This window comes from Madurella fahalii (assembly GCF_045866475.1).
Source record: "Madurella fahalii IFM 68171 DNA, scaffold_2, whole genome shotgun sequence".
Classification (NCBI taxonomy): domain Eukaryota; kingdom Fungi; phylum Ascomycota; class Sordariomycetes; order Sordariales; genus Madurella; species Madurella fahalii.
This window is the reverse complement of record NW_027263972.1, coordinates 1216347-1243373: the sequence shown is the minus strand read 5'-3', so window position 1 is coordinate 1243373 and position 27027 is coordinate 1216347. Positions and strand designations below refer to the sequence as shown.

General features: G+C 57.4%; 6 protein-coding genes across 6 annotated transcripts; 3 read left to right on the top strand and 3 right to left on the bottom strand.

Annotated features, from left to right (window-relative positions):
* Positions 1-1669: 1669 nt before the first annotated feature.
* MFIFM68171_03103 (Glutamate decarboxylase) lies at positions 1670-3481 on the top strand (the record flags this gene model as incomplete). The annotated part of the gene is made up of 5 exons (XM_071058525.1): positions 1670-1911; positions 1972-1999; positions 2064-2684; positions 2739-3341; positions 3428-3481. The coding sequence occupies 5 exons, from the start codon at positions 1670-1672 to the stop codon at positions 3479-3481; spliced, it is 1548 nt and encodes a 515-aa protein (XP_070914626.1).
* Positions 3482-4163: 682 nt separating this feature from the next.
* Positions 4164-5627, top strand: ARG8 (acetylornithine aminotransferase; the record flags this gene model as incomplete). The annotated part of the gene is made up of 2 exons (XM_071058524.1): positions 4164-4526; positions 4599-5627. 2 exons carry the CDS (start codon positions 4164-4166, stop codon positions 5625-5627), a joined length of 1392 nt encoding a protein of 463 aa, XP_070914625.1.
* A 992-nt stretch (positions 5628-6619) lies between these two features.
* Positions 6620-8194, bottom strand: MFIFM68171_03101 (Extracellular protein; the record flags this gene model as incomplete). Its single annotated transcript, XM_071058523.1, has 1 exon — positions 6620-8194. One exon carries the CDS (start codon positions 8192-8194, stop codon positions 6620-6622), a length of 1575 nt encoding a protein of 524 aa, XP_070914624.1.
* Positions 8195-13209: 5015 nt separating this feature from the next.
* On the bottom strand, positions 13210-16816 carry PBP1 (poly(A)-binding protein binding protein; the record flags this gene model as incomplete). Its single annotated transcript, XM_071058522.1, has 5 exons — positions 13210-15409; positions 15464-15830; positions 15886-16129; positions 16312-16417; positions 16650-16816. The coding sequence occupies 5 exons, from the start codon at positions 16814-16816 to the stop codon at positions 13210-13212; spliced, it is 3084 nt and encodes a 1027-aa protein (XP_070914623.1).
* Positions 16817-21352: 4536 nt separating this feature from the next.
* MFIFM68171_03099 (uncharacterized protein) lies at positions 21353-21733 on the bottom strand (the record flags this gene model as incomplete). Its single annotated transcript, XM_071058521.1, has 1 exon — positions 21353-21733. One exon carries the CDS (start codon positions 21731-21733, stop codon positions 21353-21355), a length of 381 nt encoding a protein of 126 aa, XP_070914622.1.
* Positions 21734-23437: 1704 nt separating this feature from the next.
* BUD6 (Bud site selection protein 6) lies at positions 23438-26707 on the top strand (the record flags this gene model as incomplete). Its single annotated transcript, XM_071058520.1, has 3 exons — positions 23438-23533; positions 23582-23641; positions 23909-26707. The coding sequence occupies 3 exons, from the start codon at positions 23438-23440 to the stop codon at positions 26705-26707; spliced, it is 2955 nt and encodes a 984-aa protein (XP_070914621.1).
* Between the last annotated feature and the right edge of the window lie 320 nt (positions 26708-27027).

The window sequence follows — 27027 nt, the reverse complement described above, 5'->3', positions numbered from 1 at the left end:
GGGGTTATGGAAACCAGCAACGAATAAGGCCAGCACAAGGCCCGGACGAGGGAAGACGGTCCACTCGCTGGAGGCCGTGTAAACATTAATCGAGAGCGATGCAGCTTTGCCGCTAGGCACATTTGCGGGTAGCACGGTATTCTCGGGAAAAAAAGGGGACAGAGGAGAATCTCCCAGCCGAAAAGGCCGCTGAGTGAATTTGACCGTGAGCCCATGAGCTGCTCATGTCCTTCGTCTGTGCCACAATTGCGGTGACAATCGAAAGCAGGGGTACGTCAGCGTCGATAGGCATAAAAGGGTCGGATGGGCAGGCATCCCTTTGTAAAGCCTTTCCGTCTCCAATGCGGGTCGGTGGGATATCAAGGTAGTGCGAATCCTTGGACGAATTATCAACCCGAATTAGTGGCTCGTTTGGTTCCCTGGACTGGACTGTTGGGAGTTCCTTCGAGCATTCGATATCTTATTCCATGTTCCTGCTCTGAGGTCATCGTACGGGAGACTTTGCCGGGCAGTCCCCGGAGGCAGTGGCGGACTGATTGCGTCGGCCAAGGCTTCTCCGAATGAGGCGACGGTGTCAGCCGAGTCACCCGTTCTCATGCTGAGTCGGGCCTCTGATTCAGTGGGCTGCTACGTTATTTCAGCGGTGTTAAGCCCTGTCTCAGGGAGGCTGGAGATTGGGGCATTGACGGTGATCGTGATTCCTACAGGTTATCAGACCACGAATAAGCGCTCAGTCACCGAGGTAATGAGGGATTTGCAAGCCACGGAAAAATGAATCATGGCCTGTCGTGTTATTTGCTTTCAAGCTAAATGTCCTTCTAGAAAGGCCCATCCCTTCCGGGCTCCCGCTAAAAGCAATGAGGACGGGACCTGCATTTGCGGCTACTTTAGGATGGGATGGCATGCGGGCTCTGGGATGATGTCATTGTCGGCGTGTTTCCAGAATCACAACATAACGCTTCTTTGTGCAAAACTCTAGGGAGCCCGTGATGAGTCGGCGTAACAGCATCGAGATGTAGCGTGGAGATGGAGCTTGGAAATGCTTGGAGTGAGAGGTGTTGCGGATAGCCCCTCGTCGACACAATCCAAAAACAAGCTTTGCGGGAGCTGCGTCACCCACCACTAAGGCCCGTTTCCGACGGCTGCATGTTCACTGCAGCTGGCCTTGCCCAACGGGATGAAGGTAAGGACACAAGTGGGATGGATGACAGCAGCCCAACCAGAGCTGGCCCAACGCGAGTGGTGCTCCCTTGTGCCGCACTTGCACGACCCCTCCTCACAGCTGCAGTCTCGACGCGACAGGGGGCTGCCTCTTTCCCGCACCTCCCAGTTCCAGCTCCCAAGGCCCAGCTCACGGTTTCCTCCCTGCCCTCGTCGTGTTTCTGAGAAATTGAGCTTCCATTCAAGTGGCTCTGGTCAACCGGTGAGTGCTTCGCTCATTTCCATCCCTCGAACCCCACCAAGAAATCATGAGGCATCCAACCCGAAAGCTTCCCACCTCTGTGCATCCCACAGAAGCTGACAGCCCTAGGTAGTTCCCACGAAAGAGGCACTTCTGCTGCATCACTATATAACAGTTCGACTACGTTCCTCCAAAACCATCCTCTCGGTGCTTGTCATCAGCATTTCTCCCTGCCTCTCTGCCACAGTCCCCTCGTAAACTTACAAGATGGTGCACCTCTCAACTATCCCCGACGAGAACCTGGTGAACGACAATTTCCTCGACCGCGTCAAGAAAGTCCACCTCCAGCTCGTCAATGATGAAGACAATTTCACCACGAGCGTCTACGGCTCCAGGTTTGCCGCGGCCGACCTACCCCGCCACGAGATGCCCGAGACTGAGATGCCCAAGGACGTGGCCTACCGCATGATCAAGGACGAGCTGAGCTTGGACGGGAACCCAATGCTGAAGTGAGCCGTCTTGCTCCGTGCTCGCTTCTAAATGCTGATCACAGGCGCTTTGCGGTATAGCCTGGCCTCTTTTGTTACCACTTACATGGTACGTTGCTCGCAGTCAACCTGTATCAAGCCCTTGCTGAGACCCGGCTAACATTGTGGCGCAGGAGGAGGAAGCCGAAAAGCTGATGGCCGAGTCTTTCTCCAAGAATTTCATCGACTACGAAGAGTATCCCCAGTCGGCCGACATCCAGAACCGCTGCGTCTCTATGATTGGCCGCCTGTTCCACGCGCCGACAGGAGTTGGCGACTCGGTCGGTGCCGTCGGTACGTCGTGCGTCGGTAGCTCCGAGGCCATCATGCTCGCCGTCTTGGCCATGAAGAAGCGCTGGAAGAACAAGAGGATAGCCGAGGGTAGGCCCTGCGACCGACCCAACATCGTCATGTCATCGGCGGTGCAGGTTTGCTGGGAGAAGGCGACGCGCTACTTTGAGGTCGAGGAGAAGCTCGTCTATTGCACCGAGGACCGCTACGTCATCAACCCGGAGCAGACGGTCGATCTGGTCGACGAGAACACGATCGGCATCTGCGCCATCCTGGGCACCACCTACACGGGCGAATATGAGGACGTCAAAGCTATCAACGACCTGCTGACGAAGAAGGGCCTCAGCACGCCCATCCACGTCGACGCGGCCAGCGGCGGATTCGTTGCGCCGTTTGTCGTTCCGGATCTTGAGTGGGACTTCAGACTGGAGCATGTCGTCTCGATCAATGTCTCTGGCCACAAGGTTCGCTCCTCACCCCACGCTTTCATTCCGGGTTAGAGTTACTGACTCTTTCAGTACGGCCTGGTCTATCCTGGCGTTGGTTGGGTGGTCTGGCGTAGCGCCGAGTACCTCCCGCAGGAGCTCGTCTTCAACATTGACTACCTGGGTGCGGATCAAGCCTCGTTCACGCTGAATTTCAGCAAAGGCGCCAGCCAAGTGATCGGCCAATATTACCAGCTCATCCGCCTTGGCAAGCACGGATACAAGGCCATCATGAGCAACCTGACTCGCACGGCCAACTACCTGTCCGACTCGCTCGAAGCGCTCGGCTTCATCATCATGTCCAAGAAGTCTGGGGAGGGCCTCCCGCTCGTGGCCTTCCGCCTGCCGCCCCAGACAACCCACTACGACGAATTCCAGTTGGCCCGCCAGCTCAGGGTCCGCGGATGGATTGTTCCAGCGTACAAGATGGCACCCCACACCAATTTGAAGATGCTCCGCGTGGTGGTGCGCGAAGACTTCACGCGAAACCGCTGCGACGCCCTCATCACCGACATCAAGCTTTGCCAACAGGTGCTCCAGAAAATGGACCCCGAGAGCATCACGAAGCAGGGAGAGTTGATCCACAAGCACCACACGGCCAGCGGCAAGGCGACACACAACCACCCCAAGTACCGGGTAAGCTCCTGTGATCCTGTTTCTTAGACCATCTTCTCCCCCGCCTCCGTCTCAAGGGTATAGTCATACTGACCGCGTTTCTGCAGAAGGAGAAACATTCTCTCCAGGGCAAAACCGGCAAGACTCACGCTATCTGCTAAGGCGCGCCACGAGAGCGCGCTGAGTGTCGAGCTGCCGGGTCCGGTTCCGGGCTTGTCGTCCAAGACGATGCAGATGCACAAGGTGGGCAGGGAGGAGACAGCGACGCTTCGCTTGGAGTTACCGGGCGGCCAGCAGCTCCTAACGCTTCGGATTGCATGCCCGTCGTGGACTGATGAATCTAGCGATGCATTGGCTCAGGTGGTTGGATCGCGGTGAACTTGGTTTGTTGTTGTTATCTTTTGGGTTTTAAACCCGGTCGAATCTGCTGTGGACCTCATGAGCTTCGAATTACACTCCGCTTCTCAAGATAGACAGAGCTGGCCATGTCCCGTCCGAAATCATTCTTTGTTCGCTCTGCGTGGTGAGAACCTTGATGGGTCAACCGTCCAGGGCCTCGTTATCGATAAGGCCATGAATGCTGTTGTCTGAATGGTGGGGTCAATTTCGGACTGCCGACATCGCTCTGGGATGTTTTTGCGCGATGGGGATGACTCCTCGGGCGAAATGTCGCTTGCTGCATCGCTGCATCCACACTGCGTAGTCGCGGCCATTGTCGCGGGATCAAGGTGATTCTAGTCTAGGGAGGTCTCTTGTAGTCAATTGACCGTCTGGGCCGCCGCCTTCAACGATTGATACAACCCCACTCGATCAACCGAATCTGTCCGCTACCCGCTTTTGACGATGGCCTTCCGCGCGTCCGTGAGGCTCGCCGCAGCCACCCGACCAGCCGGAGCCCGGTTCTACTCTCAGACGACGTCCGTACCGACGTCGAGCATGGGGTCCGTGACCAGCGCGCAGATCCAGAGGGACGCGAAGCTGCCGAACCCGGACCCGGCAGAGGACTCGGCCAGCGCGGCCCTCGTGCGTGAGCATGCTCCCTTCATGGTCGCCACCTACGCCCGCCCGCCTCCCGTGTTTGTAAGGGGCGAGGGGTCCTACCTCTGGGACATTGAGAACAGGAAGTACCTCGACTTTACGGTGGGCATCGCCGTCAATTCGCTTGGGCACTGTGATCCCGAGGTGTCCAAGTTGATCGCGCAGCAGGTGAGCCACCCCCGTCTAAGGCAGACGCGGGCTGAGGCCGTGAAGCACCTACCCTAACATCGCACTTCCCAGGCGAAAACGCTCGTCCACGCTTCCAACCTGTATTACAACCCCTGGACCGGCGCGCTCTCCAAGCTCCTCGTCGAGAAGACGCTCGCCTCGGGCGGCATGCACGACGCCGCGGCGGCCTTTATCTGCAACTCGGGCAGCGAAGCCAACGAGGCGGGGATCAAGTTCGCGCGCAAGGTCGGCAAGGTTCTGGACCCGTCGGGCGCCAAGCACGAGATCGTCTCCTTCGCCAACGCGTTCCACGGGCGGACCATGGGGGCGCTCAGCGCGACGCCGAACCCAAAGTACCAGGCGCCCTTCTCGCCCATGGTGCCGGGCTTCCGGGTGGGCACGTACAACGACGTGGCGGGGCTGGCGGGGCTCATCACGCCGGCGACGTGCTCGGTCCTGGTGGAGCCGATCCAGGGCGAGGGCGGGGTGCAGGCGGCGAGCGACGAGTTCCTGGCGGCGGTGGCGGCGCGCTGCCGCGAGGTCGGCGCGCTGCTGCACTACGACGAGATCCAGTGCGGCTTGTCGCGCACCGGCGCCCTCTGGGCCCACGCCCGCCTGCCCCACCACGCCCACCCGGACATCCTCACCACCGCCAAGGCCCTCGGCAACGGCTTCCCCGTCGGCGCCGCCATCGTCAACGCCCGCGTCGCCGACAAGATCAAGGTCGGCGACCACGGCACCACCTTCGGCGGGAACCCCCTCGCCTGCCGTCTGGCGCACCACATTATCGAGCGCCTGTCCGACCCCGCCTTGCAGCGCGGCGTTGTGGCCAAGGGCGACGTGTTCAAGCGCGGGTTTGAGGAGCTAAGGGGGAAGTATCCGGACCTGATCCGGGAGGTGAGGGGACGGGGGCTGATCCTGGGCCTGCAGCTGGCCGAGGACCCCGGGAGGATCGTCAAGGCGGCGCGGGAGAGGGGGTTGCTCGTCATCACGGCCGGGACGAACACGCTGCGGTTCGTGCCGAGCTTGTTGGTGACCGAGGAGGAGATCAAAGAGGGGCTGGCCATCTTGGGCGAGGCCATCGCGGCGACCAGGGAGTAAAACCTCAACGGGGGTTTTGTCTTGTCCATACAAATCCAGTCAGTCCGTTTTCCGGCACTGGAGTTTTGGAGTTCAAAACAGATTTGGTCTTTTGTCTATGCTCGAATCCGCGCTGGCACTGTGCTACGAGTTCGTGCCTCTGCTTTCACTTTCGCCGTCACGATGGCTGGCGTATAGTTACTGCCTACTTAAAATCTGCTGGGTGTTGTTTTTGTTCAAAGTGTGCGCAGCATGCATAGACGAGCGGCATGGAATCGCCGTTACTAACCCTGGCGCGTACGTGTGTACCTACTATCAAAGATCTTATTATTGGTATACGCGCGTGCGTCTATCTCATCTTGGCATAAGACGAACCAACAATTTTTTAGCTATCCATGCAAAGTCGGTGGTGGTACACGGTCATAGCTTTATGAGAATGTTGAACGACAATACATTACATCAGCAATGCTTTGTAACGCCGCCTCCGGTGTATACGTACATTGACAGTGCACACGACATCGCATCTCACGTCAGAACCTTATCTCGTCACTCAATACATCGTCATCACACAAAGTCACATGCCTGAACCCCTTGTATCATGTTATGTCATAATTGTCTTTTTGTCGTGTCCCAACCCTGCCTGCCCGTTTTCTCTTCTAAAAAGCGAGTGCCAGTTTGCCCACGTTGATGTTGTTACATACACAGACACGCAGACCGCAACGCCCGTGGTCTCAGAAAAAAAGATGAATGTCTCCTTCCCTATGTAAATGAACGAGTGACATCAAATAGCTGACGCCGTACCGAGAAGATACACCGCCAGCAGGGGTATAGAAGATGCACCATGCCGAAAAAGTGTGTTCAAGAAGCGAAATGAAAAAAAAAAAATTCAAGGAAAAAAAGAGGCTGGCTTGCTGAACTAGTCAGGATGGACGACAAAACCAGTGTTGTCCAGGCTGATCAAGTCTTAGCAAAACGTCCTCAGGGAAGAAGCGAAAAGTTTTACCCCAGGTTGCTTAAACCCGGAGCTTGGCAGACTGGCGGCGGCGCAGCCGGAGCTTGCGGTTGACAAGCGCGAGGGTCTCGCCCTCTCCAGACTGGCAGGTGGTGCCGGCAGCCATCTGCATGACGGCCGACCAAGCGCCGCTGGCGCACCGCTGGAAGGAGGTGCCGCCGATACAGTTCCAGGCGCCTTCGTTGCTGCAGGCAGTGCCGAGAGCGTAGCCACCAGCGCCGGAGCCAGAGCCAGAGCCAGAGCCAGAGCCAGAGCCAGAGCCAGAGCCAGAGCCAGCACCGCCGGTGGCAGCCGGGGGTTCGACTGCAGAGCGAGTCGAAACCACAAGGGTGGTGGGGACGGCCGTGGGCGGGACGGTGATGAAGACGCCACTAGAGATTATTGGTAAGCTTGGATCCACATCACGGTTGGCTTTCAAGGTAGAAACGCGAGTTGGGGGTGTGAAGATCTTGATGATGCTGGGAGTGGTAGGTCGCTGAGTGGGATAGATGGTCACTACCACCGTGGTCTTGGGAAGATCGAGGATAGGGAAAAGCGATAGTTTTGTGAAAGTCGGGATGGGGGTTATGGCAGTCAACTTCTCAGTAGTCTCGGTGATGGGAATGACTACTAATTTAGTGGTGTCGGTGATAGGGATGACTACTAATTTAGTGGTATCGGGAATGGGCGTGATGGCGGTCAATCGGACCTCATCGGCATCTGCAGATTTCCGCGAAAGAGAATTGAGACACTGAACATACCCAGGAAGAGAGGCAGCCGTCGAGGTGACCGGGGCCTGCACAGTCGAGGTCGCCGCATCACCACCACCATTGCCGTTGTCGCTGCCATTGCCGTTGTCATTGCCGTTGCCACTGTCATTGCCGCTGTCGCCGCCAGAGCCGCCACCGGCTGCGCCGCAGTTGCCGACAGCCTGACCCTTGTTACCGCCGTTGTCAACGACGTCCGGGCCAGGGTCGGGGTAGACGACGTCTGTGCCCTCGGTAGTGGAGCAGCCGTTGCCAATGTTGGCGAGGAAGACCTTGGGGCGGGCAGAGAAAGAGACGGCACGTTCCTTGACCTCGCGCTTGGCGCCGCCGCCGCCAATGGTAACGGCCGCGCAGTTCATGTACTGCTCGCGGTTGCCAATGTTGTTTTGCCAGGTCCAGGCCCAGATAGCCTCACCCTCGGGGGCGTCGGCGGGGACGGTGAAGGGATACTTGGAGGCCAGGGGGCAGCCGCCGATGATGGACTGGATGACGGTGAAGGTGGCGCCATTATCGTAGCTCAAGCTGACCTGGCAGGAGCCGCCGCCATGGGGGGCACCGCCGACGACGCTGAAGTTGTACGAGCCGCCCGGAGCGAACTGGGCGGTAGGCTTGCCGGCCGGTGTGCCCATATCAGAGTGGTAGCCCTTGCAAGGGTAGTTGGAGCCGTCGGCAGCGAGAGGAGCCGTGTTGGTGTAGTCGATGTTGACGGCGTTGGGGTTGTACTTGGACCGGAAAACGGGAGGCCAATCGATTTCCATGTGAGCCGCTGTCAGCTGGCTGCCGACAAGCAGAGTGGCCAGGGCGGCCTTGGTGTATCCGTTGGAGAACATGTTGGAGTTTTGTTTTGCAAATCGCGCTCAGAGTGCCGGATTGGCGAGTTTGGGTTTGTTTCGTTCGTTCGAAGGGAGCGAAGTGAGTTGCTGATGCAAGAAGGGTAGACCGGATAGTCCTGTTGTCTTTTTCAAGTCGAGCGCTGCTCGGAGAGCCGGTGAAGGAATGAATGGGCTTTGTTCTTGTGAATGGGCGCGCACTCGCCGCTATTGTCGCTTTTTTTTGGGCCTTGTTCTTTGGACGAATAGAGCGTGTCACGGTTTTTTTTTTCCTGAGAGCACCTGGCTGAAAGTGATGTGAAAATGGGGTTCCAAGGGAAAGCTGGAACAATGAAAAGCAGAAAAAGAACAATGTAACCCGACGAGTTCTCTGGAGTGAAGGAAAGACAGAGGCGAGATGCCGTGGTGAGAAGGGCAGAATAAAAGGGCAGACGACCAAGGAGGGAGGGCTCCCTTTATGTTTCTACTCTGCCCGTTGGTCCCATAACGATTGGATGCGAGCCGGGGAAGCGAACGGTTGTTTCGAAGCGCCACTGGGCAGATAGGATCGCTTCGTCCCAAGCACCCAAACCGACTTGTGCCGTTGTGGGTAAGTAAGCCGGCAGAGTGGGGAGGGAGGGGTGGAAAGGAACGACAGGGGAAGGAGGGGCTCCCCAAGAGGCCTGCGAAAGAACGTGGCCACTGGCCCAGCCAGACACATGGGGCCCTGCCCTGTGCTTCTGCCGTTTCCCGAGCGCATTGCACACGCCTCCATGTCAAATTGCCAACCCAGTCAACCGCAATCAATCCACCGCGTGGCAACCCGGCCGGGGTGCCTGGATAGAATCCTTTGTTTGAGAGAGTTGCAAAAAGAAGCACAGTCAGCGTGATTGCAGACAGCCACTGGCAGACAGCCGCGCGGTCCGTGTGCGCTGCATATGAGATTCTGTCCAGTTGGAATGTTTATCGGCTCGGTCGGCCACCTGGGTTCTTGGACGAGGAGCGGTGACTGGTGAGACAAGGGCAAGTGGTGTGACAGGTGACGGGCAGCACTTGGCCTGCCAGCTTGTGCACGGGTGGCTGCCCGATGCCAGTCGGCACTTTCAGGTGGGGTCGCTGTCGGGCCCCTTGCAGCCAGTGTACGTACAGTACATGTATCCACAGTGCCTTCTTTGCCAGGGTTCATCCAACGGCGGCCGAATCGCAGATCGAGGGACGCACATCACTGCGGCGGGTGTCCGCCGAAAAGGGGAAGGAGGCCTTGGAGCGAAAAAAAAAAAAAAAAAAACCGAGGGACCGTCTGCTTCTAGCGGCATCCTGCGGATCGCTCTCCTGCCAGGGGCACAGAAACTATGGTCCAATGACAGGCCGATGGTACCTGGTGTTCGGGAAAGCAATGGCAGGGGGTGATTGGACCAGTTAGCGGGGAGCTCGGCCGTGGTCTGGGCGAGATCTTGGGGAACCTTGTCGCAGCCGCCCGACTGGCCGACGGCATGAACATGAAACACCGCCCCCTTTTGCTCGCGCATTGGGCATCCCCACCCGTGCCCAGCCAGAGCATCCGGGCGCCCCTCACCCCAACCCACTGTGCCGCAGAGCAACCCTTGCATCGCCCATTCCAGTGGCCGCCGTGGGCTCATCATCTCATGCCTCGGCCTTTCACCTGATGTCCCAAGACAGCCATAACTTATCGCTATCCGACCAGGAAACGAACCATGTCAACGGGGATCCCGGTGTTTGCTTTTCGCAAGGTCAACCCCTCGCGGCCGCGGCTGTTGGCATGGGGCGGCCTTCCAGTCGGCTTCGTCAAACCGGGCTCATCTCGATCAATTATATTGAACAAGTTCCAAATGCCACGCAGCCAGAGACAGCGAGGGAAGTTCTTGTTACGGGCTGGAGGCCGTCTCACGCCATTGTTTCCATTAGACTCGGGCGAGCTCCGGAAGTAGCATGCAGTACCTGAGCCTTCGGGTTTCACAGCGAAGGGAACGGGTGCCGCAAGTGGCTTGCGATTGCATATTCATTCAAGGCGCTCTAGAGTGGCGTGATGGTGCAACCACCCAATTCGGAGGAATGCTCGAGTCAACCTGCAGCAGACCAGACGAGCCAAACGACCAGAATAGGGAAATATTGGAAAAGTAAGAATAGTTCTGCCGTACTGGTCCAAAAGTTTCGTGCAGCCTTTGCAACCTGCAACTGCATTTGCCAAAATAGCAGGAGAAACAGCCCAAGTCGCACATGCTTTTCACCAAGTTTATCCGTGCCATAAAAAGCTCTGACCTCCCATTTGCCCGCTTTCCGCGGCGCAAGCGCTGTCTGCCAACCCTGATTACGTACGCATGTTGACCCCACCAGTGACGCCGCAGCGCACAAGTCCCAGCTGAAGAAGTGAGATCAAAAAAGCGCCTTGCCCCCGGCATCCCCAGCGAACGAACCAACACAACCCCCCAGCTGGTCCCCGAGGCCGCCAACCGCGCGGTCAATGCATGATCCTGACCTGAGCGGCTGTCGGACGAATCTGTCAAGGGAGACAGAACACAACGCGAAGGAAGGATGGAAGGGGCGAGAGGAAGGGAGGAAAAGAATCCTAATCCCCCCCTGACCTTTACCCCGCCTGTATTCCTGGCTCTCCACTAAATTCGGGCCCCTGGACGGCTGTTGTAGGGACGGCTGCGTGTACCACTCACTAGCACCCGCTTGTCGATGTCGTGGTGCGGCGGGTGAGGCGTTGCTCTGCCCGTCAGCTCCGCTGGAACTATCGAGAAAATCGATCCCTTGCGAGGGCTTCAGGGGGGGATCCAGAGAACACCACAAACCGCGACGAAGGAGCCTGAATCACGCCGCTGACCGGTTCGTTGGCGCTAATAAGTCCGACATGCATCCCCGTCGGGAGGGACCTACGTAGTAGTACACTAGAGCAACGTTGCGCGATCTTGAGTGGGTGGATCCGATCCAAAATCCCCCGTGCCTTGCATGCCGCATCTCCTCAGGAACCAACGCTACCTCCCGCGGAGGTGAAAATCCTTCTCCGGGCGGTGTTGGTTAGTTGCTGTACTATGATATGTTTGCTCATGTGGGAGACCATCCCGTCCCGCCCCTTCTGGGCCCTGAGCCCTGAGACCCAGACCGAGGTGAGTCCGTCCCTTCACCTGATTGCAATAACGACCATCGACCAACCAACTTCTCTTATCCCTCATGACTTTCCCATTCCGCAACCTTGCCGAACTGAAAGGGCCCGCAAGTGGATCTCCAGTCCATTCCCCATTCATAGGAGTTCCCTCACATTTCTTTGACCGGGTTAGTCCCCGGCCTGTCAAACTGTCCAGCTCGCGCAGAGCAAAGTGGGATGCAGAAATCCAACCAACTGACCGTCTCCCAAAAAAATCCACCCGTTTGCCACAGACGCGAGGACCCGAGATCGCTTCGATCCTCCCTCCCAAAACGTCAACGCCTCCCGATCAAGGCAGGCGGGACCGGGAAAAGAACAAAGTGACAGCAGACGAGAAGCGAACGTCTCGTCAAAGAAAAGCCGAGCCTGTTCCCCAAACATGATCTCTACCCAAATTGGTCAGTGCGCACACCTGCTCAGCCTCCCAAAGCCTCCTGTCATTTCCCCTCCAAATTCATGCCGAACAGACGAAGCGAGGGAAAAAAAAAAAAGCAGGAACTGGGGCTCGAGGTCAAAACAGATGACGACGAAGGTAACGCCCCGTCGTCAAAAGCCAGTACAGTGTATGGGCTTTTCCGTAGAATCTTGTTCCCGCCTTCTCGATCCACAAGGCATCCATATCGCCTCTTGCCGCACTCGCGCCATCGGGGAATTTACTCCATCGCCTTCTGAAACCCACCATTCCTGCAAGCCAGAAAAAAGAAGAAAGAGAAGTCCCATACAGTGGGCTCATGGCCGGGAATTAAAAAGGAAATGAGCGGTCTCAAAAAGCCCGAAAAGGGGAAGAAACTGATGATGAAAATTATTAAGAAAAGAAAACAAAACCCCCTAGAAGTGCGCATAGATGAAGAGTCAAGTAGAATTAAACAAAAAAGGACGAGAAACGCGGCATTGAAATGCTCAACGGACACGCGTAACAACATGGGCTTATTGAACGGATCCCGTCGTCACCTGCCCGAGGTGGCCAGGGTGGTTTTACTCACCCACGATGTCGCGCACATTAATGTCAAGGGTGGGATACGCACATAGGCATTTTTCTTCCGCTACTTGTCTGCTTGTCTCTGTCTGTCCGTATGTCATCATGCTGCTGCTTCCGCGAAAATACATCTGGCATAGCATGGCATGGCATGAATCGATACAGCCCGTTTGGTTGCCTCGCCCCGCCTACCATTCCTTCCACCTTCCCCCAACGCCACCCGCATGTCACCCTCACTACCCTTGGTCAACCGTCAAGCTCAAGCTCACATCCAACCTCACCCACCTTCCACCTTCTCAGCCCCACCACCCTCGGACAAACAACAACCAAATAACTGATCCCCTCTTTTGCTCAGCTCGATCCCTCGTCGTACCCGCCTCACGCAGGCAGTCTTCAGCCAACCAGAAACCGCTCCTCCACCACACCTAGGGCTTATCATAATCGCGCGGCGGGCGAGCAAACAAGTGCAACCCAACGTAACGGAACAGACGACTCCCCCAACCAACAACAGCTCTCCCCGTCGGACATAGGCCCTCTCCTGCGGCCAAACGGATATGGTAAAAGGGCGTTGCGTAGGCCGCGGGAACGGATAAAAAAAGGAGGGCCATGGCCGCATTTGTTATAAAAAGCTCCGGTCAAGCATAGTTATGATTTCTCTTTCTCTCCTTCTTTCTTCCCCTTGCTGCCTGCATGACAGAGTCGCAAACAATGGCGCTCGGCAGGAAGACTTTTCATTTACTCGCTCGCGGAACAGAGCTCATCTTTCTTGGCCAACAAACCCTGGACAAGCTCGGCGTACGGCGTTGCTCAAGCTTGGAGAAGCGGGTATCCCAGTAGACTTATTCAATTGGGCAGACACCACGGCGTGGGTCTCTGCAGTTTTCCACGTGCTCACTGGGGCCGTTGGCCCGAGAACTTGCCCTGGGGTTGCTGCGGCGTGTACGCCGGCTGCTGGTAACCCATTCCGGGGCTCATTGCATACACGGGCTGTTGCCCTTGGTGTGCGCCCTGGTGTGAGCCTTGGTGCACCATCATTGGTGCTGCTGGCCGACCGGGGCTGGGGAATCCGTTTGACCCGGCCATGGGCTGCGGTGGGACCGCGCCGGCGGGTATGAACTGTGCGTGGGCACCGGCATACATTGGTCCCGCCGTGACCATGCCGTTGGGGCCTGGAATGAACTGTGGCTGAACCATCATCGGCGCGGCCATGTGGTGGGGTTGTTGCGGTATGAATTGGGGGTTATTGGAGAAGCTGCGGAACTGGCCCATCTGAGGGGCAGGATTCACGTACGGCTGCATGACCGGCTGGCCGTACGGCATCTGCGCCGGGGCGGCGCTCATTGCAGGCGGATATGCCATAGGTACCTGTCCCATTCTAGGGGAAGCGAAAGACTGTGCCGACGTGGAGTGCATCATCCTATGATCGTCCGGGTTGCTGAACGGCACATGAGGGACGTGTCCGTGCTGGCCTGTGTGCATTTGCATAGGCGGCATATGAGGTGACTGCCTGGGCGCAAGGTTCTGCGCGCCGTGTTGTAAGTGGAATGGGAGCTGGTGCTGATGCGCAATCTGCGGCATGACGTGCGTCGGGTTGGGGGTAGCCACAGCCGCGGCTGAGAGCGGTAGCCTCTCGAAATACTCCTTGTACGTCAGGTGCATGGTCGAGTCCGGCGCCTCTGTCTCTTCCTGAAGCTGTCGCCACGTCGGGAGAGTGTCGAAGGACGGCCTGATGCCGTCATTATCATCCCAGTGTCGGCCCTGCGGAGGCTGGATGCTCTCAATGTGTGACAAGATGAAGCATTTCTTGATATCCACCTTCATCGTCTTGCGCCGGATGAGCTGGCCCTTGGCGGGTGGGGGTGGAATAGGCGTTTCAACGACATTGTTCACCGAGGAGCGGGGGCTGGAGCCTTGGCTTGGAATGGCGGGGTTGAACGGCTGTGCAAACGCGTTGGGTCTGAACTCGTGACTATTGGGATTCAACTTCGGGCCGAGGTACGACGGCGGAACGGCGCTGACACGGCGCCCAAAGCTCGGATCGGCGCTGTTCGCCGGGCCGGTGGGCGGAAGGCGCATATCCGGCTGGGTCATGTGAGGGTGCTGCAGCTTTTGCTGCTCCACGGTACGAAGCCGCTGTGCTAGATTGCCCGTCGGTTGGTTTTGAGGGGCCATATGGGGCGGCCCGCGGCCGTTCCTATTATACTGCTGATAGTGCTGAGGGTTGTATGATGAGCGGGCGCCGGGGTGACGACCGGGTATTCCGGCCGGCGAGCCCGAATGTTGCGGCGCGGTCGGACGGGAGCCGGCTCGAGCGTCCGTCGTTCCCGCTGCCGTTGTCGACGTGCTTGACTGCTCGGCAGCTACCTTAGCCTGGCTCTCCTTTGCCGCTGCAGCCTCCTTCGCAGCAGCCTCAGCAGCCTTTTGCCTGGCCATCTCTTCGGCGTTCTTTTGCGCTTTCTCCTGGATCTGCTTTTGCTTGGCGGGATCTTTGGCAATGATGGAGATCAAGTCTTTGGGAACAGGCGTAGAGAGCTTAAAACTGTCGGCGAACTTTTTAAGCTCCGTCAACTTCACTTCCTTGTCGGCCTTGGCCTTAGTAGTCCTGGTTCGCTCAGCCAGGGTCCTCTGGCTCGACGCAAACGACTTGAACGAGACCAAAACGTCACGTTCGACGGTGGAAGTTGCGCTAGGAGCAGCGCCAGGCTTGACGTGCGACGCAACGCGGCTGGTGGCTGCTGACGGCCGGATGGGCGCTGCATCCTTGTCATCACCCGCCTTCACGCTCGTGGCATCTACCTTGCTTTCTCCAGTTTTAGCCTCGGCTGGCTTGCCGCTTGTTTTAACCTCTGCTGGTTTGTCCGTGCTTGGTGTGGCCGGTTTTTCCGCCGTAGTTGGATGCTTTGGCTCGACTGGTTTCGGCGACGGCTGCTTCGGAGCCGGAGCACCCTTCAACTGCGACGAGATGATAGCAGGATCGACGGGAGCGCCCTTGACAGTTGCCTGGCCTGTGGGGGCGCGCCGAGCCGGAGGCGTATACTTATTCTCGCGGCTTGCCAACGGGGGGAAGTCCTGCCGGCGCACACCACTGTACCTGAAAAAAAAAATGAGTTTAGAGCGCACGCAGGCGGGGGAAAATGCCGCCTACTTGTCTTCCTCATCTCGTTGATCCTCTCCGCCCACAAAGTCCATGACACGCTCTTCCGCAACATGCGCCGTGGTAGCGACGCTTCCCTCGATTTCGCGCGCCTTCCTCTCCGCAGCCGCCAGGCGTTCCTTGTATTGCGGGTGGCTCTTGTCGATCACTGTGGTGTAAATGTTCTCGTCGTAGTCCGTCTTCAAACCAAAGAGACGCTCATTCTCCGCAAATTGGTCCCAGACGCCGGTGTTGCTCGACTTTTCCAGGCTCCCGTCGACCTCATATCCCGTATCGGGCACCCACGCCTTCAAGGCCCGTTCGGCGCCAGGTCGAGAATTGGAAATTGCAGCATCGGTCCGGAAAGACGACCGATTACCTGAAAAATACACATCAGTATTTCGTAGAGCCCAGAGAACCAGGGCAGAGCGTACCATTCGTGGTCCTTCCATCGTTCTTGGTAGCGTTGCCGGAAACCACACGGGCTTCCGTAATCTCCTTCCGCTGGAACGTCATAGCGGTTTGTTCTCTTCTAGCGGGCCCGTTCGCAATGTCGGAAGAGTTTGGGAGCTTCTTCTGCTGCACCATGGTAAGGCGGCAGCTAGTCGGCTCGGGGCCGTTGGAGTAGGTGCCTTCAAACTCGGCACCGGAGGCGAGAACAATGCGCACTCGCTGACCCTATTTTAGAAAGCATGAGTTTGAGTCCAGAGTGTAAACACAACGTGGGAAGCGCAAGGATTGGGAGGGGCATTGATGTAGAGACGAGTCGAGCTGCAGCGGGTTGTCCCAAATTTTGCGTAGGCTCGATAGCGGTGATATTCGGTGGGGGAAACAGGAAATAGGAGGGACCATGGACCGACCTCGCGGAGAGAGTTCGTCACGAACTGCTTGTTCTGCGGAATTTGCTGCCGACCGGTGATGGGGTTTCTGTTCGAGGTCCAAGCCTTCTGCTGGACTGGAGTCTGCCTGTGCGGACGTCAGTCAACTGTTCATTGTCCGTTTCTGCGAGGCCGTAGCTGCAAGTAGCAGAAACGGTGCGGCATCAGGCACAATGCAGGGGCGTTGCAGCGAAAACAAAGCCAATGGAAGTAAAAGCTCGGGGCGTGTCTTTGTTGGCGGGGGAGGTGATGTGCGGTTTGAGGGGGAAAAAAAAAAGGCCTTTGGGGATGCGGATGCATGGAAGGGTCTCGTGTCTCACCTCGCAGCGGACTGGGGCGAAGCGGTTGCCTCTGTCGTTCTCCCTCGCTGGTCGCCGAGCTTGCTGCTGTACAAGGGGCGGGAGGTGGGTGACTTGATGTCGGGGTTCGCAGATGGCGATGGGGAAGAGGAGATGGCGGGTTTTGACGTCGTCGGTCGGTCTTCCATAGTTCCTGTGCTCTCTGCGCTGAGCACCGGTCGCAGTGGAAACTTTGGGAAAGAGGGTGCGGGCGGGAGATGTGCGGGAGCGGCAGCGGAGTTTGTACGAATTGGGCGAATCCGGCCGCTGATTGGTGCGACCTGGTTGAATGGAGAGGGGGCCCGAGTGTCTAGCCACGACCTCTGTGGGTGTCACAGCTAAGTAAGCTATCGTTTGGGGGATAACGAGCGTAAAAAATCATGTAATGACAAAATTGGGAAAGGCGGGAAAACGCAGCAAAAGAACAAAAGGTAAAATAAAGAACGGCGGGAAAGCGGGCTGTACTGCCGTAGATGGATATCTAGACTCATTTACCTTTTGTTTTTTTACGAGTATGCGCTAGCCACGGTACCTCGCAGCAAGGTGGCACAACGAGAAAAGCCAAGTGGTCCCTAGGTAGAGGAAGACATACGGCCAGGGGTTTCAATGTCGGCCCCTCTCTTGCGCTGTCGTGCAGTTGTTCCTGCTTTGCTCGGGAGTGGGCTGTCCCTGTCGAGATATCGGGCGTCGATGGAGCTTAATCGGTTGGGCCGGAGGAAGCCGGCTGGGCGGGATGTGCGAAAAGAAGGGGACAATGATGCAGGATAGGAGCAGCCGTCACGGGCGCTCTGGTGTAGCTGGTGTTTGTGGGCCCGAGCGTCGCAATCTGGGGTTTGGGGAGGTCAGGTAGGGAAGGTTGCTCGAGCAGGTGTTGCACGGCAAGAAGGTAAGAGACCCAAGATGGCGCGACTGAGGGAGACAGCAAGAGAACCAGGGCTCAACGAAATCCCAATCAATGGGCGGCAAGGGGTGTACAAAGTCCACAGCAAATGACCTCACAGATGGCCCCCTGACGAGCCAGTGGTCGCTCCTTTGGGCCCTTGAATAAAAAGAAGTGCGACGACAGAGGAGGCTCCCCCGAAGTCCATACGTAAAACGTAAGGTAGAGAATTTTGTTGGACAACATGGGGCTCGTAGGAGACAGGCGGAGCTTGATCCCCGCTAGCACCGTTTGAGCCAATACCTGGTCTTGGCGCACGAGGATCGTCAAAAGTCCACACGTGACTTTGGTTCTTTTGAGCATGGTCCCGGTTCCCCTAAATTGAACACTTGACGACAATTGCTTGACCGACTGTGTGATTATCGAATCACACTGCTTTGGCTTGTGCCCTGACTTTGGACGAAAATTCAGGTCGACACTATGATCGGCCCCCCAGAGGTTCCAGCCATTTGGGCAGTGCACAGACCGGGCTCGCTTCCTACCGCCGAGACGAGTTCCTCTTGCACTTGCTCGGTTCATCAGTAACACCCTAGGGAACTCGCCGCTTAGACTGCTTCACTCCTGCCATTGAGAAGCAGTGTTTGGCCCCCTACTAGGGGGTGAAGATGAGATTCCGTGCTGCGCTGGCGGCAGTGCCACAGTGTTGCAACTGATGCCTGGTGGCCTCTCGCAGCAGGAAAGAGACAGCTCAACACATCGAGCCGCCCCTGAAGAGTGGGGCTGCCTGGAGTCGTCTCAACGGCCAAAATGTTGCATTTCAGCTCGCCCAGCTACAAAACACATGTATTTCTTTCCGCATCCGGTGTGTCAGCAGGGCAAATTTTTTTTTTTTTTTTTTCTTTTTTTTCTGTTTGCCCTGCCCTACTTTATTTACCGACTCAGTAAGCGCTCCGCCGCGGTCACCAGCGGACGCCATAATGTTACTACCTTAGTAACCCCACCATGCGTAAACCGCTTCCGCTTATTATTCCTGGCGCTGTAAGGTATGCATGCCTACGGTAGTTTCGCACCATGTCGGAAACAATGTCGGTCAGTTCTGGATATCAAACGCCCCGAGCCATCACGATCTTAATAAGCGATGAACGTCACTGAAGCTAAACGACATGGATACGCTACTATAGCACCACAGATCCGAGGTTTCTTCCTTCTCAGCCTCCTATTCTAAACCGAGGGTGATAGGAACCCTGCACGAACTGCCGCCTAAACCTCGAACGGTAAGCTTTGCCACAATTCGGTTTTTTTTTTAGTTAATATGATGTCATATCCATTACTTCCAGCTCCTTATTAACCGTTGCTCATGGCCCAGCCTTTGTCTCCCGGGTTTTCGATTAATTAATTGCGGTCTCGTCTTCCCGATCTAGCAGTTGGAGATCGACAACGGTTTCTGCTGTTGACCATATTGGCGAAGCTTACCTCCAACGTCTCCCCTGACTAGGAGGCTTATGAGCTGAGTCCGTACATTCCATCTTTCAGGTTCTTGAGTGAATGAATATTGAGGCAGAGGAGCTGCTCGTATTCTGCGATGCAACTTAGCAACACGATAACTTCAGTGAGTTTCTGACTCGCTAACCCATGTGCACTGGTGAGATCCCTACTCCACCGACATCGGAAACGTTACCAACCCGTCTCTCTCTTGAACAAGAAAGTGTAAGTCGCGAGTGTGGCTAGCGGATGTAAAATCGCCGGTGCATGGAGCTTGACGTGTATCGCTGTCTTTTTTGCAATGACAAATCGCGGTGTGTCGGGTGTAAACACCCTGTTCAAGCATGGATTGCGCCCCACGGATGCAATCATCCTCCCTGCATCTTGACGCAGATGAACCGAACGTTACGCGCCACGCCTTAGTCGAGTCGTCCGACAGCCTCGTGACCCTCTCCAACCTCGCCCACATCTCACTCATACTCCTCCACTGCCCGGTCAAGCGCAGCCACCAAACCCTCCCCTTTCTCGTCCTTACGCCCTCTCGGAGTCTTTACAATCGCCCTGGCCAACCCCATCGGATCCTCTAGGGCAACGTTCAAGCCCTCCCCAGCAAAAGGTGACATCAGATGCGCCGCATCGCCGATGAGCGTCGCCTCCCTTAATCACCCCACCTGTAGCCTACCGGAAGATGACATGGCGTTCTGGTGACGCACCTCCCTTGGCACCTTTCCGCGACCTGTTTCAGCACGGGGATACCACGCTTCCATCAACCCCCCTTTTTCTAGAAGCGCACTCTTTTCTCACCTGAAATCGGTCTCATCTCCGCCGAGCCTTCCCTTTTTTAGCCCAGTCCCCATCGTTCTGCCTACCATACATATACACTTCGATACTCCCATCCCCCAGCTGCTAGAGAGCGAACCGCCGCCCCTCAGCGTGCGCAAGATGCTACCACGGTGAACAGCGGCATACACCTCGATGGGGCGGTTGCTTCCGCATCAGGGGTGGATATACTGAACACGCCAATGCCAGAGAACAAAGCCCGGTGGTTGCCAGGGGAGATTAAAGAAGACCAGGCTTTGGACCAAGCCCGATCGGCACCCGCAACAAGCGAAAAGTCCGGAACAGACGGCCGGTCGGAGAAGGGAGGGTACACGTCGCACCCTCATGGTCAGGAATGACCCCCCGCAACCCTCGCGCCCCAAATTACCGTCCTGTCAGGCAAGGACTCGATCACGATCCTCGCGGCTCGGCGCGGTCGATCCCAGGACATGGTTCTGGCGAATGGGCTGAGCGACCAGCGTCCGAAACCACCACCCTCATCTCCGCGCCCACAGTCTGCAGGCAATCCCCAATGGACCGCGCGGCCGTCAGGAACGGGTTGAACAGCCGGGCCAGCCTCAGCGCCGTGATCTCCGTCGAGGTGTGCGGGATCCCGCGAGCCGCCTTGGGCGCGGTAGTCGGGGCGAGGGCTTGCTCTCGAATACTTTGACGGCAAACGTGGGGGTGGGGTGGGGACCGGAGGCGCTCACGGGGAGGTGCAGGAGGAAGTGGCGGGCGAGGGTGCAGCCTGCCGGGCCGGCGCCGACGATGGTTATTTTGACTGTTGTTTAGGCTTGTCTTGGGTTGGAGTGGTCATGGCTGGTAAGCGATAGTATGTATGCTTCGGGGTATGCTGTGGTATGGGAGCTGTTCGAGGGGTTGAGAGGTTTGCTGATTGGTCAGGGAGTGGAAGAGGCTTGGGGAATGACCGGACGGGGAGATGATGATGATGGCGGTTGCTTTGTCCGTCAGCCGTGAGTCGGCTCACGTGTTTTGTCTTTCTGTTTGAATGCGGGTGTGGACTGCCTGGACAGGAACAGGGAGAACAATGGCACGGCGGTTTCCCTCTTCGACTGATTGGGCGCTGCTGACAATGATGCACCCAACGGCACGGGGGAATTGTATGTGAAAAATGCCAAGACAGTGGGTTATAATAAAGGGACATTTTGGGAGTCCCGAAGAACCTCACGTCATTTTGAATAGGGGTATTGACCACGGTGAAAAGTGCAACGAGCCAGTGCGATGAATAGCGGCTAGAACAGAAACGTTGTTGACAGGGCAAAGCCTGCGATTAATTACTATACCAAAGGATTAATCTCATACAAAGACAGGCCGGCTCTTCCAACTCCCAGGTCAGATACGCTTCCCCATTGTCCACTTGCATTACATTCCAATTAGTCCAATCCGTTTCCGTAGTAACCATGCCATGCGTACTTGCTCATCACCACGTCCTTCCTCGCATGCCAGTGGATATTCCGCCGATCCCTTTCCGCATCGGATTTGCTCAAAGCACCAGTCCGGCACCGACCGCCAGGCCCAGTACGGCCAGGCCGAACTGCGAACGGCCGGCAGCGTTGATCGAGGTTGGGGTGGAAGCCGGGCGGGTCGTCGTTGGCGGCGTCACCTCGTTTTGCTTGGTCGAGGTAGTGCCAGTCGACTTGGAGGTCGCCGTGGTGACGGTGGTGTTGGAGTATGTCAGGATGGTGCTGCTGGCGTGGCTCGTCTTGATGGTGCTGTTGGACTTGACGAAGCTGCTCTCAATGACAGCGGTGGTGTAGGTTTGGGTAGATGCCGCAACCGAGTGCTCGGTGGAATGGCCCGAGTGGCTGCCATCTGCTGCGGCGAGGCCCAAGAGGGCGGAGAGGACGAGGGGCTTGAGCTGCATTTTTGGAACGAGTGTATTTGGTTGAAGCAGTGTCTTTGACAGAAGCGACTGACTTGCACAAGCGACGGACGGATAACAATAGAGTGAAGGAGAGTCTGAGATCGGGCGACTTGGCAGGCTTTTAAGCAGATAGACAGCCGGTCGCCGGGGGGGACAGACGGCTGGACCTCAGAGACCGCCGGGAGGCCCCATCGGGGCTGTTTGAGACACAGTGCGCTTTCCCGGAGAGCAGAGAGGCTGCATCGTGGCCGGCCACAACGGGCAATGGGACGCGTAGGCGGCGGGCGGCGATCCCAACGCCCTCCGGAGCTAGTGGCAGGGTTGGGGCGAAGTCATTGGACGGCAGGCGGGAAGAGGCGTTGAAGGGAGTGGCAGGGACCGATGAGAGCAGACGGCTTGCAGGAATTGAAACTCGGTGGTCGGCCATGAGAGCCTAGGCCCAGTTGGCGCTCTGCCGATTCCCCTCGCGCCGTGTGGCTGACTCGAGTATTGGGCATTCCTGGGAGTCAAGCAAGTGGCGCTGAGAGCGGCATAAAATTTCTTACCTGAGGTGCCGAACTAGGGCAACGAAAGGCCGGAGTAGCGCTCACTCGGTGGGCGCCGCATGGAGCGTCGGCCTGCAGACATAATTCGTCCGGCCCTCTGACTAGTGTAGTGTACATGTAGTGTAGGATATTCCAGCACAAAGTTGAGCTGGGCTAAGGCCCGGGATCGCCTTGCCCTGGGGTGGGGCTTCCCGCTTTCAACATGATGATCGCGATTTGTTGGCTCCAAGATGGGCTAAGCAGTAGAAGCATTTAACGAACAGCTGCACAGTGGATACAGTATCGAGCCTTCCGCTGGCTTCTCTTTGAGTCTAGACCGCGGTTATCGGAATGTCGCTTGTTAGACACCGCTTTTCCAGAATTCACGAGCTATGACGTGTCGATGGCTTTGTAAGTGGATACGGGAATTGCCCAGATGCTGGAAGGACATTTCGTTTCGAAACGCACATGTCGTCTGTTTAGTCGCTGCCCGAATGCGGCAACGCTGCACCTCGAGCCATGCATCCGGATCTCGAAGATTCTTGGCTACAAAAATAACCGATCCCGCTGCAGCGATGAGGGTGGGTAGTAGCAAGTCCTTGCGGAAAGAAACCAGGTCGACGGAAAACCAAAAGAAAAAAGAAACCCGAATTCAGAATCCTGAAGAAGGAGGAGTTAATGGGTAAGCTTGCTAGATTTGAGTTTCTTTCCACAGCCTTTGAAGGAAAATCGAATGCTGCGATATGCGAATTTGCGGTGCCTCTCATAAAATGTTATTCTGTACAGCCTCAGCCCTTGCAGGTTTGCTTACCCCTGCCCCCACCGGCTTTGACACTTCAGGTAAAGCGCAGCCTGACCTCAGCGCTGGAGCCTCGGTGGGGACGGGCGTAATTGCCAACCCGACCCGATGTCGAACCTCCGCACCTGCTCAGCGACGCCGACTAGATTCCAACTTTCCGGTTTGTAAAGCCGTTGACTCGACGCCCCTTTCTGCTGCCGCTGTCTGCTGGCGTGTCCGGTCACGAAACCCCGCCGGAGAGCTGCGTCATTTCCCGCCCAGCCTCCGAAATACCTCGAGCGATAATTCCGATCTGCGCCGATTTCATCGGGTTGGGCATCAAAGAAGGTGGTCGAACACGGGTGGACGCGTCCACGAAGAGCAGCCGGAGGAGAGACCAACATGAATCTCTCCCGAAATTCGCAACGGCGCTCGCCCGGCGCCGAACCAGGGCCGCCGCCGAGTGTCCCGGTGCGCTCCATGTCGCCCGCCATGGGCGTCGGCACAAACCGCTCGGTTGCGCCTCGCTTGTCGGCATCACGACAGATTCAACCAGCCGCTGCCGGCGGGAGTGGCAGTAGGAGCGATAGCACGAGGCGAGCCAACGTAAGTACCCGAATTTCCGGTTTCTCTTTTTCCCCTGGCCCCTGCCCCCAAGGCCCTCCGCATTGTTGATGCAGATCCCGATTCGACCGCCGGCTTCATGCATCACCACATCTGATGCAGGTTTCATGGTTTTGTGGCTTGCCGCCACATCGCACTACCATCTTCCCCCACCAGCAGCGTCTCGCTACTGCTGCCCCCTGCTTCCTTGCCCGCCCTACTGTCTGCACTTGAATCCATTTTGTGTCGCTAACCATGACGTCGAAAAAGTCATCGGCCGGTTCGTCGGTACCCTTATCCCAGATCGAAAAGAGCGTTACGCACCTTCTTGTTGCTACCAAGCAGTTGCTAGAGACCCTCACACAATGGTCGCGAGGAAATGCCACCGACACGCAGGTCTCGGACGTCTACGTCCGCCTGGGATACGAGTTTAATATGGCCTGCCGTGCTTTCACGGCCATCAACGTCGACACATCGGACCTGGGGAATGTACCCGAGTTATTACGGAATATCCTGGAGGCTACTCTGAGCCAGGAAGCGAGCGCTGAGAGCTTGGAGAAGTACCTGCCAAAGATTCGCGACATCATCATAAACCTACTGCATGGGCTCAAGCGGAAGCAAACGAGATTGAGGCAGAGGCAACAGAGAGAAAAGGAGAGCGGCACTACCGGCGATCAAGGTGGCTCCGGCGGTGCTGCGGCCGCCGGAAACCCTCCCATACCAGCGCGCACCACCAGTTCTAGTACAATGGGAAGCGTCAACTCGGGATTAACAACCTTGTTGAATGAGGGTCTGGAGGAAGGCTACCGCCCCGAGAGCCAACGGGAAGATGGGCGGAAGGATATCGCGGCCTCCCCTACACGGCGCTTCCTGCGTCAACGGGATCAGTCCGGTGGCTCGCTCAATTCGGAGCAGTCCAGCCTTTCCAGCAGCACGATGCAGAATATCCCGGTCCTCCCCCCATACCCCGGTGACGAGACGATTCCTTCCGGACCTTCGGCGAGCGACTTGAGCAGCTTGGATAACTTCCCGCCTCCTCCGCCGCCGCCCAAGGCGTCGCAGCAGAGCGCGTTGGCGGCTTTGCAAAGAGGCGGCGACCTGGAAAGAAGGGCATCTCGGAGATACTCGGCCTACCAAATCTCCAAGCACTTGGGCGCTCAGGCGGCGGGCATTCCAATGCTTCCGCCGCAAACTACCCCGATACCGAACCGGGGCCGGGGCGAAGTCAGGGAGTCGATGCGCGCGATGCAGGCGCGGGACAATATTGGTCACAAGCGCAACGCCTCGAGCAAGTCTCGACTGATGCCAGCTGACTCGTCCCCCGTCCGCGTTCCGAGCCGGGTTTCAGAAGAACCAGAGGGCCCAGTCGAGTTGCCGGTGCCTCAAGCACCAGAGGACAGGTTTCGGCCAACCGCGACCTTGACCGGGCCGCTGAGCGACGAGATTCCAGCCGCTGTTGCCGAAGACGGAGAGCCGGAGAAGCCCGCGACGCCAAAGCCGGCGCCGGCCGCGCCGGCAACCAGGGTCCAAACCCCTGATAAGCCGCCGAGCACAGTGACCGATACCTCACCGCCCGCAACGAAGGAGCTGACGCTGTTCCTGCAATACAAGTCCAAGGTCAAGAAGTTTGTGCTTCAAGAAGGGTACGAAGAGCTCTCGATAGGGCGCTTGCAGCTAGCCTTTATCGAGAAGTTCTCGTGGAACACGCAACAAAATGGCGCAGACCTGCCCGACATATACATCCAGGATCCCATCTCGGGTGTACGGCACGAGCTGGAGGACCTGTCCGACATCAAGGACCGCACTGTCTTAGTGCTTAACGTGGAGGCTCTGGACGAAGTCAAGAAGCACATTGATGACGGCCTCGGCTCGCTCAAGCAGATGGTGCTGGAAATGAAACAGAACGTCGATGATCACGGGGCAGCTCTACAACGAGTTTCCGAACGGCAGCAAGAGACCGCTAAAGACGTTGCTCGGCTGGCCGCCGCTCCCCCGACCATCATGGCAGCCCCCGTCGACTCCCCCAAGCAAGCGGGGCCCGCCCTGGCAACTCGCAAGCTCAGCTCGGCGCAACTCTCGGAAATCCAGTCGCTACGGCGCGACCTGGCGGTCCTCCGCCAGACCTACTCCAACTTCCAGTCCGAGATCCAGGGCTCCATGTCTGCGCTCCGCAACAAGGCCAACAGCGTGAAGATGGCGGCGGCCAAGGTGGCCGTGCCGGACATCGAGGGCGACAGCGGCCGCGCGTACGTGATCAACGGCCGTAAGCAGCTCAACACGGACAGCGACCGGCTCGTGAACAAGGTCGACGACCTGCAGGACCTGGTCGAGGATCTCAGGAAGGACGTGGTCCACCGCGGGGTGCGGCCCCTGCCGCGCCAGCTCGAGACGGTCACGCGGGACATCACGCTGCTCACCAAGGAGCTCAGCAAGATGGAGGAGTACATGAAGCGCGAGAAGCCCATCTGGACCAAGATCTGGGAGAAGGAGCTGGAGGATGTGTGCCAAGGGCGGGACGAGCTGAGGTTGATGGAGGATCTGATCGTGGACCTCCGGGATGACTTGGAGAAGGCCAGCGAGACGTTCGCGCTGGTCGAGCAGGCGACGAAGGAGCAGATGAAGGATGCCGGCGCCGGCGGGGGTGGGCCAGGGAGGCAGTTTAGCAAAGGGCTGAGCAGTATCCGGGAGGGCGCGGCCGTGGTGGACCCGAGGGATGCGAAGGAGGGGGTGCTAGGTGAGGTGAGAGCGCTGCAGCCGAATCATGAGAATCGACTCGAAGCGATTGAGAGGGCCGAGAAGCTGAGGCAGAAGGAGCTCGAGAGCCGGAGGGAGAATCCGCTGAAGAAGGAGCTGACGAACTTTGTCGAGGAGGGGAAGCTGAAGAAGTCCGGGGGTGTAGAGGAGGTGGAGAGGGCGAGGAAGGCGAAGGATGATCGGATTCGGAGGGAGGTGTGGGAGAGGCAGAACGGTATTGTTCCTGAGAAGCCGATCGGGGAGGATGGCGGCGCGGGAGAAGGGGAAGGGGAGAAGGTGAATGGGACTGCCGAGGCGGTCGCTGCTGAGGAGTGATTTTGGAGGTAGAGGGTGTACTATGATGCATTCTGTATGATGTGATGGGTCATGAGGAGGGCGAGGGTGTGGTGGAGGGAATATACCCCTTGTGTTTATGTTGGTTGGCTTAGCTGCGCATAGTTCAGGGGGCCCTATGCTTTGGTTTTTATCGTCAGGTCCTATACCGTATCTTCCCGCATCTTGGTTAGCAATGGAGTCGAGTTGTTTGCAGTTGAGCTTGCTGCGTTGGGTTTAGCATGGAGGCAACGATTTGAATAGGGGTTGTGGTGGTATGTACATTTTTCGGTTGTGTGGCTGTAACTACAGAATTGGACTTT